The sequence below is a fragment of the Salarias fasciatus genome, chromosome 14 (assembly GCF_902148845.1).
Source record: "Salarias fasciatus chromosome 14, fSalaFa1.1, whole genome shotgun sequence".
NCBI lineage: Eukaryota > Metazoa > Chordata > Actinopteri > Blenniiformes > Blenniidae > Salarias > Salarias fasciatus.
Window position 1 is genome coordinate 4207736 of NC_043758.1, and position 13133 is coordinate 4220868.

Consider the following 13133-nt stretch of genomic DNA (forward strand, 5'->3'; position numbering starts at 1 on the left):
TTATCGCAGCACAGCAGCCGTTATTCAGCTGCTCTGACTCAGCAAATCAGGAGTTTAACTGTCTGTTCACCAAACCGCTGCTGCCAGAATCAGTCTGATATTTACCTTAAAAAACTGGTGTATATCATTAAAAGGCGGCTTTCTTCTTAAAGGGAAGACTTTCTCGATGCTTTTTCACAAAGCTCAGCTTGTTGCATCATGAGTTGTTCAGATGTTTAAGATGAGAATTCACAATAGCTGCTGTGTTCTGTTTGTTTTCCTCTGTTTCGGTTCTGACTGTGCTGCTGGTTCAACCTGCAGGCTAAATGTTATTTTCATCTGTTTTCAGGGAGGTTTTCTTATTGGTCTGATTTGACCTGAAAGATCAGTTTTGTACAAACTGATCCTGTCTTTTATGCTTCACTTCAAGTTTATCATAAATGTTTTGAAGTTGCAGCTCTGATCTGTGTAAATGTGTAATGCTTTTAATTCCTTTACATTTTTCGGTCATGCACCAGAAGCAGAGCTGAGTCTGATGTGTTTGAGTTCCTGATGATTTTCTGAAGCACCCAGAAGCCATCGTGAGGCGCAGCCGACACGCAGTTTCATTTTATTACATCAGATTACAAGGCGACAACTCCGTCTTCCTCATTTTGAACAGATCAGAAAATATTCATCTTTCTCAGGAATTGGAGGTTTATACAAATGGCAGACGCACACACTCGCACACACACACACACACACACACACACACACACACCCACTCACACAGGTGACTGTGTCACAAATGACCTGTGAGATCTACAACACGGAGAGAACGGGGGAGGAGGTGGAACAGCACAGGAAACAGAAAGACGCAGCTCCAGGTTCAGGTCTGGTGACCTGGACCGGGCCGTGCTGAACGGCGGTGAGACAGAAAGACAGAGAGAGAAACGTCACATGCTCTTCCTCGGAGTCCGCCTCTGCTCTGAGAAAGGAGACGAACACTTCCTGAATGCTGGGTGATCGTTGGCACTTTCACTGGCGCTCCTGTCGGCACTGACTGGAAGACAAACGTGTTTCTGAGGAGCCAAAAACTATATTCAGGTTGTTTTTCTCTTTTCTGTATTAAATACACAATGAAAGCACATGCATCACTCTGAAATGTGAAAACAAAGACAGGATTCATCCTCAGCGCTCTGCGAGTAAATTATTACTATTCCTGCCACATGTGGGGGAAATGATGCTGGAACTGGCTCTTCGGGGTCAGACGGTGATTGGACGTCCATGTCTTTTCTTCTGAACTTGCTCTAACGAGCGCAGATCCGGCCGACGGTGACGTCTGTGGAGTCTGACGCTGCAGCTTCTCGGTGAAGCTGCTGGAATAAAGATCAGCGGCAGAACCGAAGGGTCGAGCTGCCATGTTGGAGGAGGATCTTCAGTCTGTGCCTGATGAAGAACTTTTACTCTGTTCAACAAAATATTGTTGTTTTATAGAAGTAAAGGTTTTTTAATGGTTTAATTCCAGCATTTAACAGCAGCTTTGTCACACTGGTGTCCACATAGCTTTGTTTTTATCAGAGGGCAGCTATAGTTGGTTTTTCTTCTGTGAAAAATAATTTTTTTTTAGAAATTTACATGAGTTTGTTTGTCTGAGTCATTCAGATTTAACTGGATTTTACTTAAAAAAACAACAAAAACCTAAATTATTATATTTTCTCATTAGATGACTAGATTTTTATCAAGAAAACTGTTAATAAATAATAATTGTGTGTGATTCATATGACGCAACAAGATTAATGCATAAAATGAAAAAAGAACAACTTTTTTTTAAATAAGTGATTATAGTTTTATTTGAAAAGACAAAACTTTTCATTTAATCATTAATAAAACTTCAGTGCCATTAGATGAGTTTAGAATAAATAAACTGATTTCTATTGTTAACTGGACTGATTTACATAGATATATCATGTATATTTGGAGTTTAGATATTTTTAGTTGTTCAGCAAATGTGAGATAATATAATATATAAAACTGCAAGTTTTTACTACGTTGTGAAAAATTCTAAGTGTTCTGTAAAACCAATATGCTTAATCATTTGATTATTTTTGGTGAATAAGTGGAAAGAAGTGAAGCCACTAGATTTTTTTAGCACCGTGAGTCTATTTTAGTGCTTGAAGGCCTCTTCATGCTTTATTGATCTGTCTTTATCTTTATATCAGGAACAGCAGGAAAAACCCTAAACAAACTCCCTGAGACCCAAATCTAATTTCACTACATGACAAGAAGCGATAATTCAAATTAAATCTCAGTATTACTGATATTAACATGTTTGAATAAGTAGGTTTTAACCCTTTGTATCGAGACACGACAGGCTGAGGCCTCCGTTTCAGCTCAAATCAGACTGAAGGTTGAAAACCCTTGAAGCTGCTGCAGACAGGAAGCGTTTCTGCTGCGCTGTCGACTCTCATCACTGCACCTCAACTACCGATCTGTCATATCAGCAAAATGCATGGGCAGCACTTTCTTTTCTTTTTTTTTTTTTGCTGCAGAAGCACTCCATCTGAAAGCTCTGCTGCAGGAAAAAAAAACATAAAAACAACACTATGTGGACACAAGCTCATATTCCTCAGCGATAACGCTTCCTCCTCCTTCAACATGGCGGCGATCAGACAGCAGCAGCAGCTCAGCGTGCGGCAGAATAACCTCCATGAGGAAACTCAAAAGGAGAAGTTGGTGCTGACGGGTGAGATGGAAACCGGGAGCAGGTGACCTCTGACAGTCAAGGTGAGAGTCTGAGTGGCAGACGGAGTGAGAGTCACAGTCCCGGGAACCCGCTGAAAACCCGACGGGCCCACGTCACTCCATGATGTTCCTGTTGTAGTCGTACGACAGCCGTCGCTTGGCGGCGGCGTTCTGAGCGTGCTGATTGGCCGAGGGGAGGCCGGGCGAGAGGCGGCGGCTCGCCGTCCAGACAGCAGGACGACTCTCCTACAGAGCAAAGAAGACAGCAGCACTCAGAACGGCAGGCTTCGGTCAAACGGCGCCTTCGCTTCATTTTAACTGCACCGACAAATTCAATTTACCAACCCTGAAGGCCTGAAAACTGGAAGCCAACAATAAGCGCTCTGTGACAAACCGTGTGTGTGTGTATGTGTGTGTATGTGTGTGTGTGTGTGTGTGTGTGTGTGTGAGACAAGCGGAGATTTAACTGCATAACTGGATTTTCGGGGTGTTTTTAGCACAGAGCTGTAGAAAACACTCACGCTGTGCGGCGGCTCCAGGTGTAAAGTCCTCAGCAGCAGGTCGCGGGAGACGCCGCTGGCCCGCTTGTATCGCTGCCCGATCATCTTGTTCAAGTCATGGAAACTGTCCAATAGCCTGCAAACAAGGAAACAGCGATCTTACACACACACACAGAAATAAACAAGCGGCTATTTACAACTTCATTTGTTCCTTTTAGGAAGGAATGTTGATTCATTAACTCAAAACACAGTTTCTCTGTTCCCTTTAGATTTTCTGCCCTGTTAATAAAATATGTGTAACTGAGGAACACACCTTTTCAAATAACCACAGCTATGGAGCCATGAAAATGAGTGTGAAGGTGTGTTTTGGAATAAATTTTGGAAATGTTGAAGTTTTATCTGTATCTAGTGTAGCAACACTGCTCCAGATGTTTCAACCAACATATTTCATGTTGCGCAGTATCTTTAATTTTTGTGCTTTTTAGCTCAGGTCGAAGATTTTTTACGCTGTCATTTTTATTTAAATACTCCTTTATAGACTCCTCTCTCATTAGTTTTGCTCTGGCAAGTTAGTCAATAGTTGCTTTATGAACAAAATGAAGATGTTTTGGTCAAATACATTCATGAAAACCACATTTTGAACATAAAATGAATACAAATAAAAATACTTTGCATGCACTTTTGAGTTTTTGCTCAGCAGACTACATTAAAACTACATTAACTCCAGTAGAAAACAACACGCTCGACCTGCCACATTTCTGTAGTTTAATTCACTGTGAAGAACTTATGTGTCACTTAAACATTATAGAAATGTAACGTCGATATTATGTTTAAATTGAAAGAAACAGCGCAGTGTTGATGGTGCCTCAGTCTATAAATGCCCACAATGCAACAGCTTGTCTGGGTTGAACCGACCTGCAGTTCACCACATTGACCACGTGGGGGCCACAAGTTCTCACAACAGCACAGTGACAGTAATAACACTACAGCTCAGATCAGCTCAGAGCTGAAAAAAAGTGCATATCTATCTATAAATGACCACAAACAAAGAAAAGATTCACCTCTAATAAACTTTTTACAAACATCCAATTTCTCTGAAAAAAACTGTAATCTGAATGATTCTTTGCCCCAGCGTAAATGAAATTTTTAGAGTCAACAGTCTTCATCGGTCACATCCACCCGTCCACACACACCAGTGCTGACAGCTGACATGCAAAGCGCTTTGCTCTAGGGCACTCCGGCACCTGCACAGGGTGCGATGGGGGGTCAAACCGGTGAACCTCAGGGTGAGAACACGTCCCACTTCACCAGCTGAGCCTCTCAGTCTGGATCTCAGAGAGAGTAAGCGGCTTTATGTTCGCATCTCGCTGCAACGCCTGTTCAGTGTTTTTATTGCTGCCTCAGTGGAGCCTCCGCTTCAGGAAATCAGTTTATTTTATTGGAAATTTACACATTTTTATCACAGGGAAGAGCAGATTTTCTCACTTCAACTATACTAAATGTCAAATTCAGCTGCGCCTACAGTTTCCTGCTAAATGCAGCTGCTCTGGTGACTTCCTGTTGAGGGGATTTGGGGCTTTAGAGAGCAGCGGAGCCTGCAGTGGAGCTTTCCACCGTGCTGGACCACCTACCCCTGGTCCTGGCTGGCTCGGCCCCGCAGCAGCTGGGTCAGGGTGGGAACAGTGTTGAGGTCACGGGGGTCACTGGAGGACGGAGCAGGAAGTGACGGGAAGGCTTCGGTAAAGATGGCCGCCTGCGGGAGACACGGGAACACGAAAACCTGTCAGGTGAACGATTTCAGGCCCATCCACTGCACCAGGAATATCTGTCCCAAAAATGACATTTTTTGAGCAAAACCGCTGAAAAACAGAGATAAAATGATTCAAAATGGTCAAGAAGTCCGTCCTTCCTGTGGCCATAAGACTGCACATCTCCTCCCTGGAAACTGTATAACGTTTACCATCTGAAATTAGAACTGGAACTTTATCAATGCTCCATAACATACAGGGTCAGTGGATCCAGACGTTCTCCAGTCTGGATTTATGGAGGACATTTTCACTGAGTGTGTGAGCTCTCCTGCGCCTCTCGGAGCCGTGCAGGCGTCTGAAAGCACGTTTAAAAGCTGCTCCATCCCCTCCGACTCCGGGCTCCGCTGCAGCTCGTTCCTCATCAGGCTGGGCTCCGCGCTGCGTTCAAGGTCCGCTGGGAGACGACAACCTGCAGTGTCGGCTGCTTCCTCTCCTCTCTCACACTCCGGCGGCTTTAATTCCAGTCCTACAGCTCCGCAAACTCATTAATGTCAGCTCCACAAACTCGGCCACGCATCCTGAAAACCGCGTTTGCTACATTAACGATGCACCAAGCAGAGAAAAACTGGAGGGAAACGGTAAATAAACAAGGTTAGATCTGAGTTTCTAGAGGACTCAGAGACTCGTCGTGCCATCCACCAGCAGGATGATAACTGGTGCTTCAAATGTAACTAGAGGGAAGCTTCTGACTGATACTGAGACCGATGTTAGTATGGAAACAAGTTTCTGTGATGGTTTTGTTTACTGTGGAGTGCAGCCGTACCAGACTGTGATTGGTGGAGAGTCTGTCCCTCCGGTCCTCCGCCGCACTGCTCGGCCACCACTGCTCCACCGCGCCGCCGCCGCCGCCGCTGTCTGACGAGTCCTGAGGAAAGGCGGCCCAGGAGTCCTCTGATTGGTCCGTCCAGCCCGCCGTCCAATGAGGTGACTCCTCGACGACGGCCTCGTCTCCAAGAGCTGCTTCCACACACGAGCAGAGTCAGTCGAACACTCAAAACATACATCTTTACACAATTATCCGACTTTCTAAAAACTTCTCTTGAGCTGAAAACCTTTCAAAGAACTTATCGTCCTGTTTTTATGGACACTGAAAACTTTCCAAACCTTTAAAAACCTTTCTAACGTCTCATACAGGAACAACAAGTCGACTTTTTGAAGGCGTATTCGATGCTTTTGAGAATTTTTAAGGACATTTTAAGACTTCAAATGTTATTATCACATGTATTACTAAGGTTTTGGAAAATTTTATGAAGAATTCCAGAACTTGAGGCATTTTCATGGCCTTTAAAAGACTTTTGTTATAAAATCAACTTTGTTGGAACTTTTTAGAATCCGTTGGACTTTCTGAGGATGTCAGTTTTGAAAGACTTTCTGATGACTTCATCCAAAGTTTTAAGTCTCCAGGACTTTCTCAAAGCTTTTTCTAAGCTTTGAAGGCTTTTCAGAATGCCGCCATGCTTTAAAAAGAGTAAACCAATAAATATCTCTGGATGTACTCAAACTCTTTTCTGGAACTCTGGACTTCCAGAGTTCCGGTTGTGTCCTTCAGAACTTCTGAAGGACACAACCGTCGTTTTAATTTACAGATATCGGGGTCGTTTTGAGGATGGGAGGAGGTGAAGAGTCGGCGTTGTGCTGATCGTGTCCTCCAGCAGCTCTGCTCGTCTCGCTGCCTCGTCCTGTTGTCGGGTTCCGTCACAGTTTCCTGCTGTTGCCTAAAAGTTACGCTGGACCAGTCGCTGAGGGATTCTTTGTCTTATTTTCTGGCGCTCGGCCTTCATCTCACTTCGAGGAAACGCTTCGCTGAAACTTCGCCTCCCGCTGACGCCTGGATGAGTGACTCTGTCAGACACTCCGCTCCTCTTTGTGTTTCTCTTTTCGCTCCATAACCCGAGGCTGAGGAAGGCTTAGTGTCCCGGGCCTTGTTCACCAGCCGCCCCCCCCTCGCTCGCTCAGCCCGGCGCTGAATGATTAATACCTTGTAGTGAGGGGGAGAGACCGGTTAGGAATCCAGGTCAGGACAAACTACTCTCATTTCCACTGTGGAGTGGAGAGTATCTGCACAAGAAACAAACTCCACATCGCATTTACGCCGTTAAAAATGTCTCTGGTCGACTCATTTCTCGTCTGTAGACTCACCGGCTGCATAAATGACGTTTTAACACAACATTCTTCTGATTTTATGCTCTTTAACTGCCACCTACATGGATTAGTTTTCGTACTCTTTCTCTTTAAACTTTCTTAAATGGATCAATATCACTGAATATCAAGCCAGTGTAACCAATGCGATCATATATGGTGATGAATGAGTGTTTTGCTGGAGGATTGCATCAACGATGATGATCTATAATGCCCATCTGCCTCCAGTCTAATACAGGAAGCATTCATCGATATTTGGAGGGTCGGTGAAATGAGCAAAAGTTCATAATGTGAGTCAACAAGTTAAAATTAAATGTGTGTTTTAATCCGTGCAGAATGCTCGACGGCGCAGACGGCACGTCCAGCTAGCTGTTTAATCCTCAGAAACAGAGTTAGAAGAAGGCACACACACGTTTTGTTCGGCCAGAAAAACAGAACAGCAGCAGAAACTCAGCCTCTTTGACCTCGATGTGGAAACTGAGCTGAAACGACTGAGCTGATTAGCTAAACGGAGCAGAATCAGAAGGAGCGATTAGCTCCGACTGGGAGAGAAAAACAAAGAGGCGACGGGTTCTTATGTACCTGCCTGCCTCTGTGTGTGTGTGTGTGTGTGTGTGTGTGTGTGTGTGTGTGTGTGTGTGTGTGAAATGTCATGTTGTGAGTTATAAAGTCATTCCAAGGTTTCTCGGAGCACAACACATAATTTTTAACTCAGTATTTTTATCATTAAGGGTGTTTAACGCAGACTCACTCAGCCAGCTGTGGATGAAGTGAAAACGAGGGTTATTTTTACACTTGTGTTCTTTTCAGCTTCGATTCTTGATTATTTGTCTGACTAGACTGAAGGACTCAGGTCTGTAACGCCACGGTTCAATGCAGCGGGTGATTTTCTCTGAGTGTATTAAAACATCTTTACTTTGACTGAGTGGCTTTCCTTTGTCGACGAACAGCAGGAAAAGTCTGTTTTCTGCTACTCAAGGCATTAAAGTTGCACCAAAGACTTTTCTGATTATTGAAGTTTTTTAAGTATTTTTTTTTTTTTAAATATTATTTTGTTAAAGTTAAAGTCCCGTCCAGCACTGCTGCTTCCAGGTGCTGGGTGGTGAGGACCGACTCGGATGTGTCATTTATAAACTTCAGTCAGTTTCCCTGCAGCACGAGGCTTTGAGGTGACACGAAAACAAGAGTTCTGCTGAAGGGTAACCTCTAAAGTTTTCAGCTGCCAGAAAAAGAACAATAGCTAACTTTAGCATGTTAGTGAGCAGTTTCTTGCAAGGCTCTCTTCAAGAGAGCCTGTAAATGCATTCCTGAGTCTGTACAGAAGGTTGAAAAGGCTCTAATACCCCGAGCGAGCCGCTCCAGCATTCACTCTCTCTTAGTGAAGCTCCACGGCGCGGCGCTGGAGCTCTGAGTCTAATTCTGCACATTTCCCTGCCCGGCTTTGCTCTGAAGCCTTCTCGTGTCACGCCTGTTGACTTCCTCTTGCCAGTCTACGGCAGACAGAGGAAACCTGGACGGAGGAGGTGTGGCAGACAGAGAGAGAGAGAGAGAGAGAGAGAGAGAGAGAGAGAGAGAGAGAGAGAGAGAGAGGGAGGAAGAACGAGGGGAGAAGGTAAAGACAGAAAGACACAAACAACTCACCAATGCTTCCTCTGCTCCCACAAGGCACTGAGGCAGACGTGGTGAAGCCCTCGCTCCAGTCCGGCTCTCCCTCCGCCTGCATGAAGACACCAAACTCATCCTCCTCCTCTTCCTCCTCTCTCCCGTCCTCAGCGGCCACGGTGGAGCCCTCCTCGTCCAGCTCGCTCCTTCTCCCGTCCTGGCCTCCGCCTTCGTCTCCTACGGTTGCTTGGATCTCCTCCTCCTCCTGCTCCTTCTCTGCCTCCAGACAGTCCAGGCTGACTGCCATGAATTCCAGGGGGGGCAAAGAGGGGGCAGGATTATCCAGGGGGAGGGAATAGAGAGTGGGGGGATCAACAGCGACGTTGGTGCCGGTCTCTCCATTTGCTTCAATGAGGGTGATGCTTGCTGGTCCACAGGTGTCTCCATCCTCCTCCTCCTCCTCCTCCTCCCTCCACCCACTGTCTGCATCCTCTGACTCTCCCACAGCTTCATCCCCCTCCACTCCTTTATTCCTAAAGAGTCTCTCCTCTTTCTCAGACTCTCTCGTCCCACGGCGGCTGCTCTTCTCTGCTTCAATCCTGCTGTCTGTCTGGGAGACGGAGGGGTCTCTGTGTCGGACAGGGGAGGATAAACCGTCTCTCTCCCACCGGCAGTCACTGATTTCTTCATCTTCACAGAAAAACGGAGTTTTCCTGTTTCCGCTGAGCTGCTCCTTCACAGTGTCGTCTGCTGTAGAGATCTCCTCTTGACTTTCAGACTCATCTTCACCGGCGTGTCCGTCTTCCTGCTGGTGTCCATTAAGGTATATCTGGCTGCTCTCGAGCTCCTCCTGCCCCCGGCAGGACTCCGGGCGAGTGCTGCCCTCTGGGGGAACAGAGGACTCACTGGCGCAAACGCAGTCAGAGGTGAACACTGGGAAACTCTCAAAGCCGTCTGACACCCGGGACTCAGCGGGATCCTCAATCCTGCTCTTCTTCTCCTCGTGGAAATCCTCCGTTTCCAGCTCTACAGTAGCTGTTGCATAATCAAAAAACCCATTTACATTAGCTGCCACGTCTTCACGGCGTTCATCACCAGCGCGGCCGTTCGGTGCTGATTTGGAGTCATCGGTAACCAGCCTCCAGCGACCATGAGTCAAATCTCCGGTCAGCGTCGGGAACGTCTCTCTGCCAGGGTGTGTTTCCTCGTCTTCATCGGGATGATCGTCCTTCTTCTGAGATGTTTGTGGCTCTTTGTCGCTCTGGGATTCCCCCGGACTCTCTTCCATGTGAGAGTCTGTTGTCGTGCGGTTGGATTGAAGGTCGGGGCTCGATACAGCCTCGGCTGAACAATACGACTGTGACTGGGAGAGGGTTCCCTCCCCCTCCTCTTCCTCCTCCTCCTCATTCCTTCGCCTCTCCTTCCTCATTCCCTTCCAGTCGCCATCGAGCTGGCTTGAGGTGCCTCTTCTTGGACTTTCACCTCGGTTCTGTTCATCCTGGGTCTCGCTGTCCTGGACTCTCCGCCCGCAGGGACTGCAGGCTCTCGGAGAAGCGCTGTGGCAGCATGTGGCCCTGCGGGAGTCCTGCTGCGGGCTGGGAGGCGCTTTGCCGTCCAGGCCCTCTTTGTCTCGCTCTTCCTGCCTTTCTTCCACAGCGCTTTCAGCGGCAGGATGCTCCCCGCTCCTCTGCCGCCTCTCTCTGCTCGCGCCTGCTTTCTCACGACTCGCTGCGTGGCCGGACTTCCTCCACCTCCGGCCCGATCGCACTCGAGCCCAGTTTGCTCCGGTCGGAGCCGGGGGACTGGGCCCATTGTCCTTACCTCCTCCTCCTCCTCCTCCCGTCTTCCCCCTCAGCCACCCGCCGACCACGCCGGATCCGGGCTTGGCCGTGGAGTACAGACAGTTCCCCTTCTCGGTTCGGAGGAAGAGGCACTGAGTCTGCGTCTTGCCGCTGCCCTCGGACGTCTTCAGAGTGGCCACCGTCACCAGGGCCCCGATCCCGGCCTGCCGGGCGTCCAGCCCCAGGGGGAGCCCGTACCCCATGCGGCCCCACTCCTCGCTCAGGTAGACGTCGGCGGGCCGGGGGCAGGAAGTGGACGGCGTGCGGGCCGCGGGAGGAGCCGCAGGAGCCCGGCCTCCTCCTCCTCCTCCTCCTCCTCCCAGCAGGCTCCCGGCCTTGCGGCGGTTCTTGGAGCACAGAGCCCAGGCCCGGAGGCCCCGGATCAGCGGCAGGTCTCCCAGGCCCAGCTCCAGCCGGCCGGGGAAGGGCAGCGAGGCTCTGGAGCACTTCTGGAGCATCTCCCGGGTGGAGCCCGACACGTCGAGACAGGGGTAGTTGTTGTTGTTGTTCTGCTGGAGCATGGTGCTCGCTGTTGGCCTCATCTATGTTTCAGTGCCTTGTCCTCGCTTATCCTCGGTTAAAATTCAGCCTGTCAGGTCGAGCCGAATCCTCATTTGAGAGAGTGATCATGAGTTTATTCCTGATTCGGAACCTGACGGCTCAAAGGTAGAAAGATCTGAGTTCAGAAAATAAACTGGCCGCGCTTTAAGGAACAGCTGAAATACTTTCTCGCTGATTAATCCTGACAGCAGAAAATATCTGCCCGACTCTCGCACCGTCTGGGTTCTTGGATTAAAAAACAAAACAGGACAAAACGAGCCCTTTTCCCAGAGATGCGCCGCTGAAACGTCTCCTGACGGGGCAGGAGGCAGGTCGAGGCGCGCGGCTGTCAGCTCTGATGAGCGAGCGCGTGATGAGAAGTTTGTTTTCCTCCACGTCTTCAGAGCGCCGCTCTCCGCCCTCCCCGCCCGCCGGCCTCTCGCCACCAGACTGACTCAGCTGTCACAGAGCAGCCTGCAGCGGGAACAGCACAACAACACAGGACAGGGACGTTAAACACTCTAAACCCACAAGAAACGCAACGCAGACTTAAAAGAAACTTAAAAAGTTCATGTTTTTTTTTTTTCGGTTTGGCAAAAATAGATTACAGCAATAATATATTTTGTTTTGCGACAACATAAAAGATAAAATATGAGATTAGTCTGTTCAGGTCACCACAGAAAATCCTTGAAATGTGCGGGGATTCAGACCCTGGACACCAGACTCAAGGTCACTGATTGACGCTGTGCAAGAGAAAAGCACAAGAACACGCTGCAGCGATGATGTTCCACTGGATGAATCACTCCGTGTTGATCCTCTGATTACAACTGAGCCCAGAGACCGGAAAAGAAAGTCTAATTACAGCCTTTCTGTTTGTGGGGGTGTGAGTCTCTCCAGCAGCACTTTCTCTTCATCTCACTCTCAAACAGCCATTCATCTTCTGGAAGATTCGTCCAGAGCTGGTGAGTGTTTTGGTTGGAGTGTGACCTCCTGACCCAGCAGGACTCCCTCACCCGGAGGAGAATGGTCTGCTCCATCAGAACCCCCGGCCCCCCACCCTCCACCCCCCCGGACCTGCAGGACGTTTACAGCCAACCGAGCAGGTTAAGACCAAGGTGCCACAGAGAGAACATGCAAACTCCACACATCAAAGCATCTAAACCCCAGAATTAAAAGGGTGTTCTTCCAGTGTGACGCTTGTGTGTGAACCACTGGGAGTGAGGCACCAGTTAGATTAATCATTACATCATTCATTCGTTCACAGCAAAATAACAACAGACAGGAAATCCAGTGTAATGCCTCCAAACAGCTTAAAGCTTCAGCCACATCCAGCACAGAGACACACGGATGGACCAAAGCTGGTGTTTGCAGCAGGCTGAGCCCAGGATGAAGATGAGGCCCAGCAGAGCCACTATGATGAAGATGAAGATGAAGCCCATCAGACCCACTGTACCAGGATGAAGATGAGGATGAGGATGCAGCCCAGCAGAGCCACCATGATGAAGATGAAGATGAAAATGAAGTCCATCAGACCCACTGTACTAGGATGAAGATGAGGATGAGGATGCAGCCCAGCAGAGCTACTATGATGAAGATGAAGATGAATCAGAGCCACTACGATGAAGATGAGGATGAAGCGCAGCAGAGCCACTATGATGATGATGAAGATGTAGATGAAACCCAGCAGAGCCACTACGATGAAGATGAAGCCCAGCAGACCCACTGTACCAGGATGAGGGTGAGGATGAGGATGCAGCCCGGTACCCAGCCCGGTACCCAGCCCGGCAGAGATGCGCTCATTGTTTCTCACCTCGCCTCGATGGCTCAGCCTCCCAGCTGATGCCTGCCTCTCCTTGTTTACAGACGGAGCCGTTATTTCCGCCTCCCCTCGGGCTCGCGGAGCCTCCTGCAGCGGGATCAGCGTCCGTCCGGTCGGCCTGCAGCGCGCCGCCGCTCCGGATCAAACGAGGCGCGTTCGGTGGCGTCCCGCCGCTTCAGCG

At 48.5% G+C, this 13133-nt stretch overlaps 1 protein-coding gene across 1 annotated transcript; it reads right to left on the minus strand.

The window, feature by feature from the left end:
* Positions 1–580: 580 nt before the first annotated feature.
* LOC115401069 (uncharacterized) lies at positions 581–10661 on the minus strand. The gene is made up of 7 exons (XM_030109228.1): positions 10574–10661; positions 8792–9218; positions 7151–7153; positions 5775–5971; positions 4835–4956; positions 3225–3339; positions 581–2949 (listed from the first exon to the last, which is right to left on the minus strand). The coding sequence occupies exons 2-7, from the start codon at positions 9057–9059 to the stop codon at positions 2818–2820; spliced, it is 837 nt and encodes a 278-aa protein (XP_029965088.1). The 5' UTR covers positions 9060–9218; positions 10574–10661; the 3' UTR covers positions 581–2817.
* Positions 10662–13133: the final 2472 nt, after the last annotated feature.

Bases quoted from the DNA above. Each gene is read 5' to 3' on its own strand.
- LOC115401069 (XM_030109228.1), bottom strand. From the start codon at position 9,059: ATGGCAGTCAGCCTGGACTGTCTGGAGGCAGAGAAGGAGCAGGAGGAG. The intron at 3,340-4,834 runs GTAGGTGGTCCA...CCTTGTTTGCAG, and splicing joins CGAGCCAGCCAGGACCAGGG to GCTATTGGACAGTTTCCATG. The intron at 2,950-3,224 runs GTGAGTGTTTTC...TTTGCTCTGTAG, and splicing joins ACCTGGAGCCGCCGCACAGC to GAGAGTCGTCCTGCTGTCTG.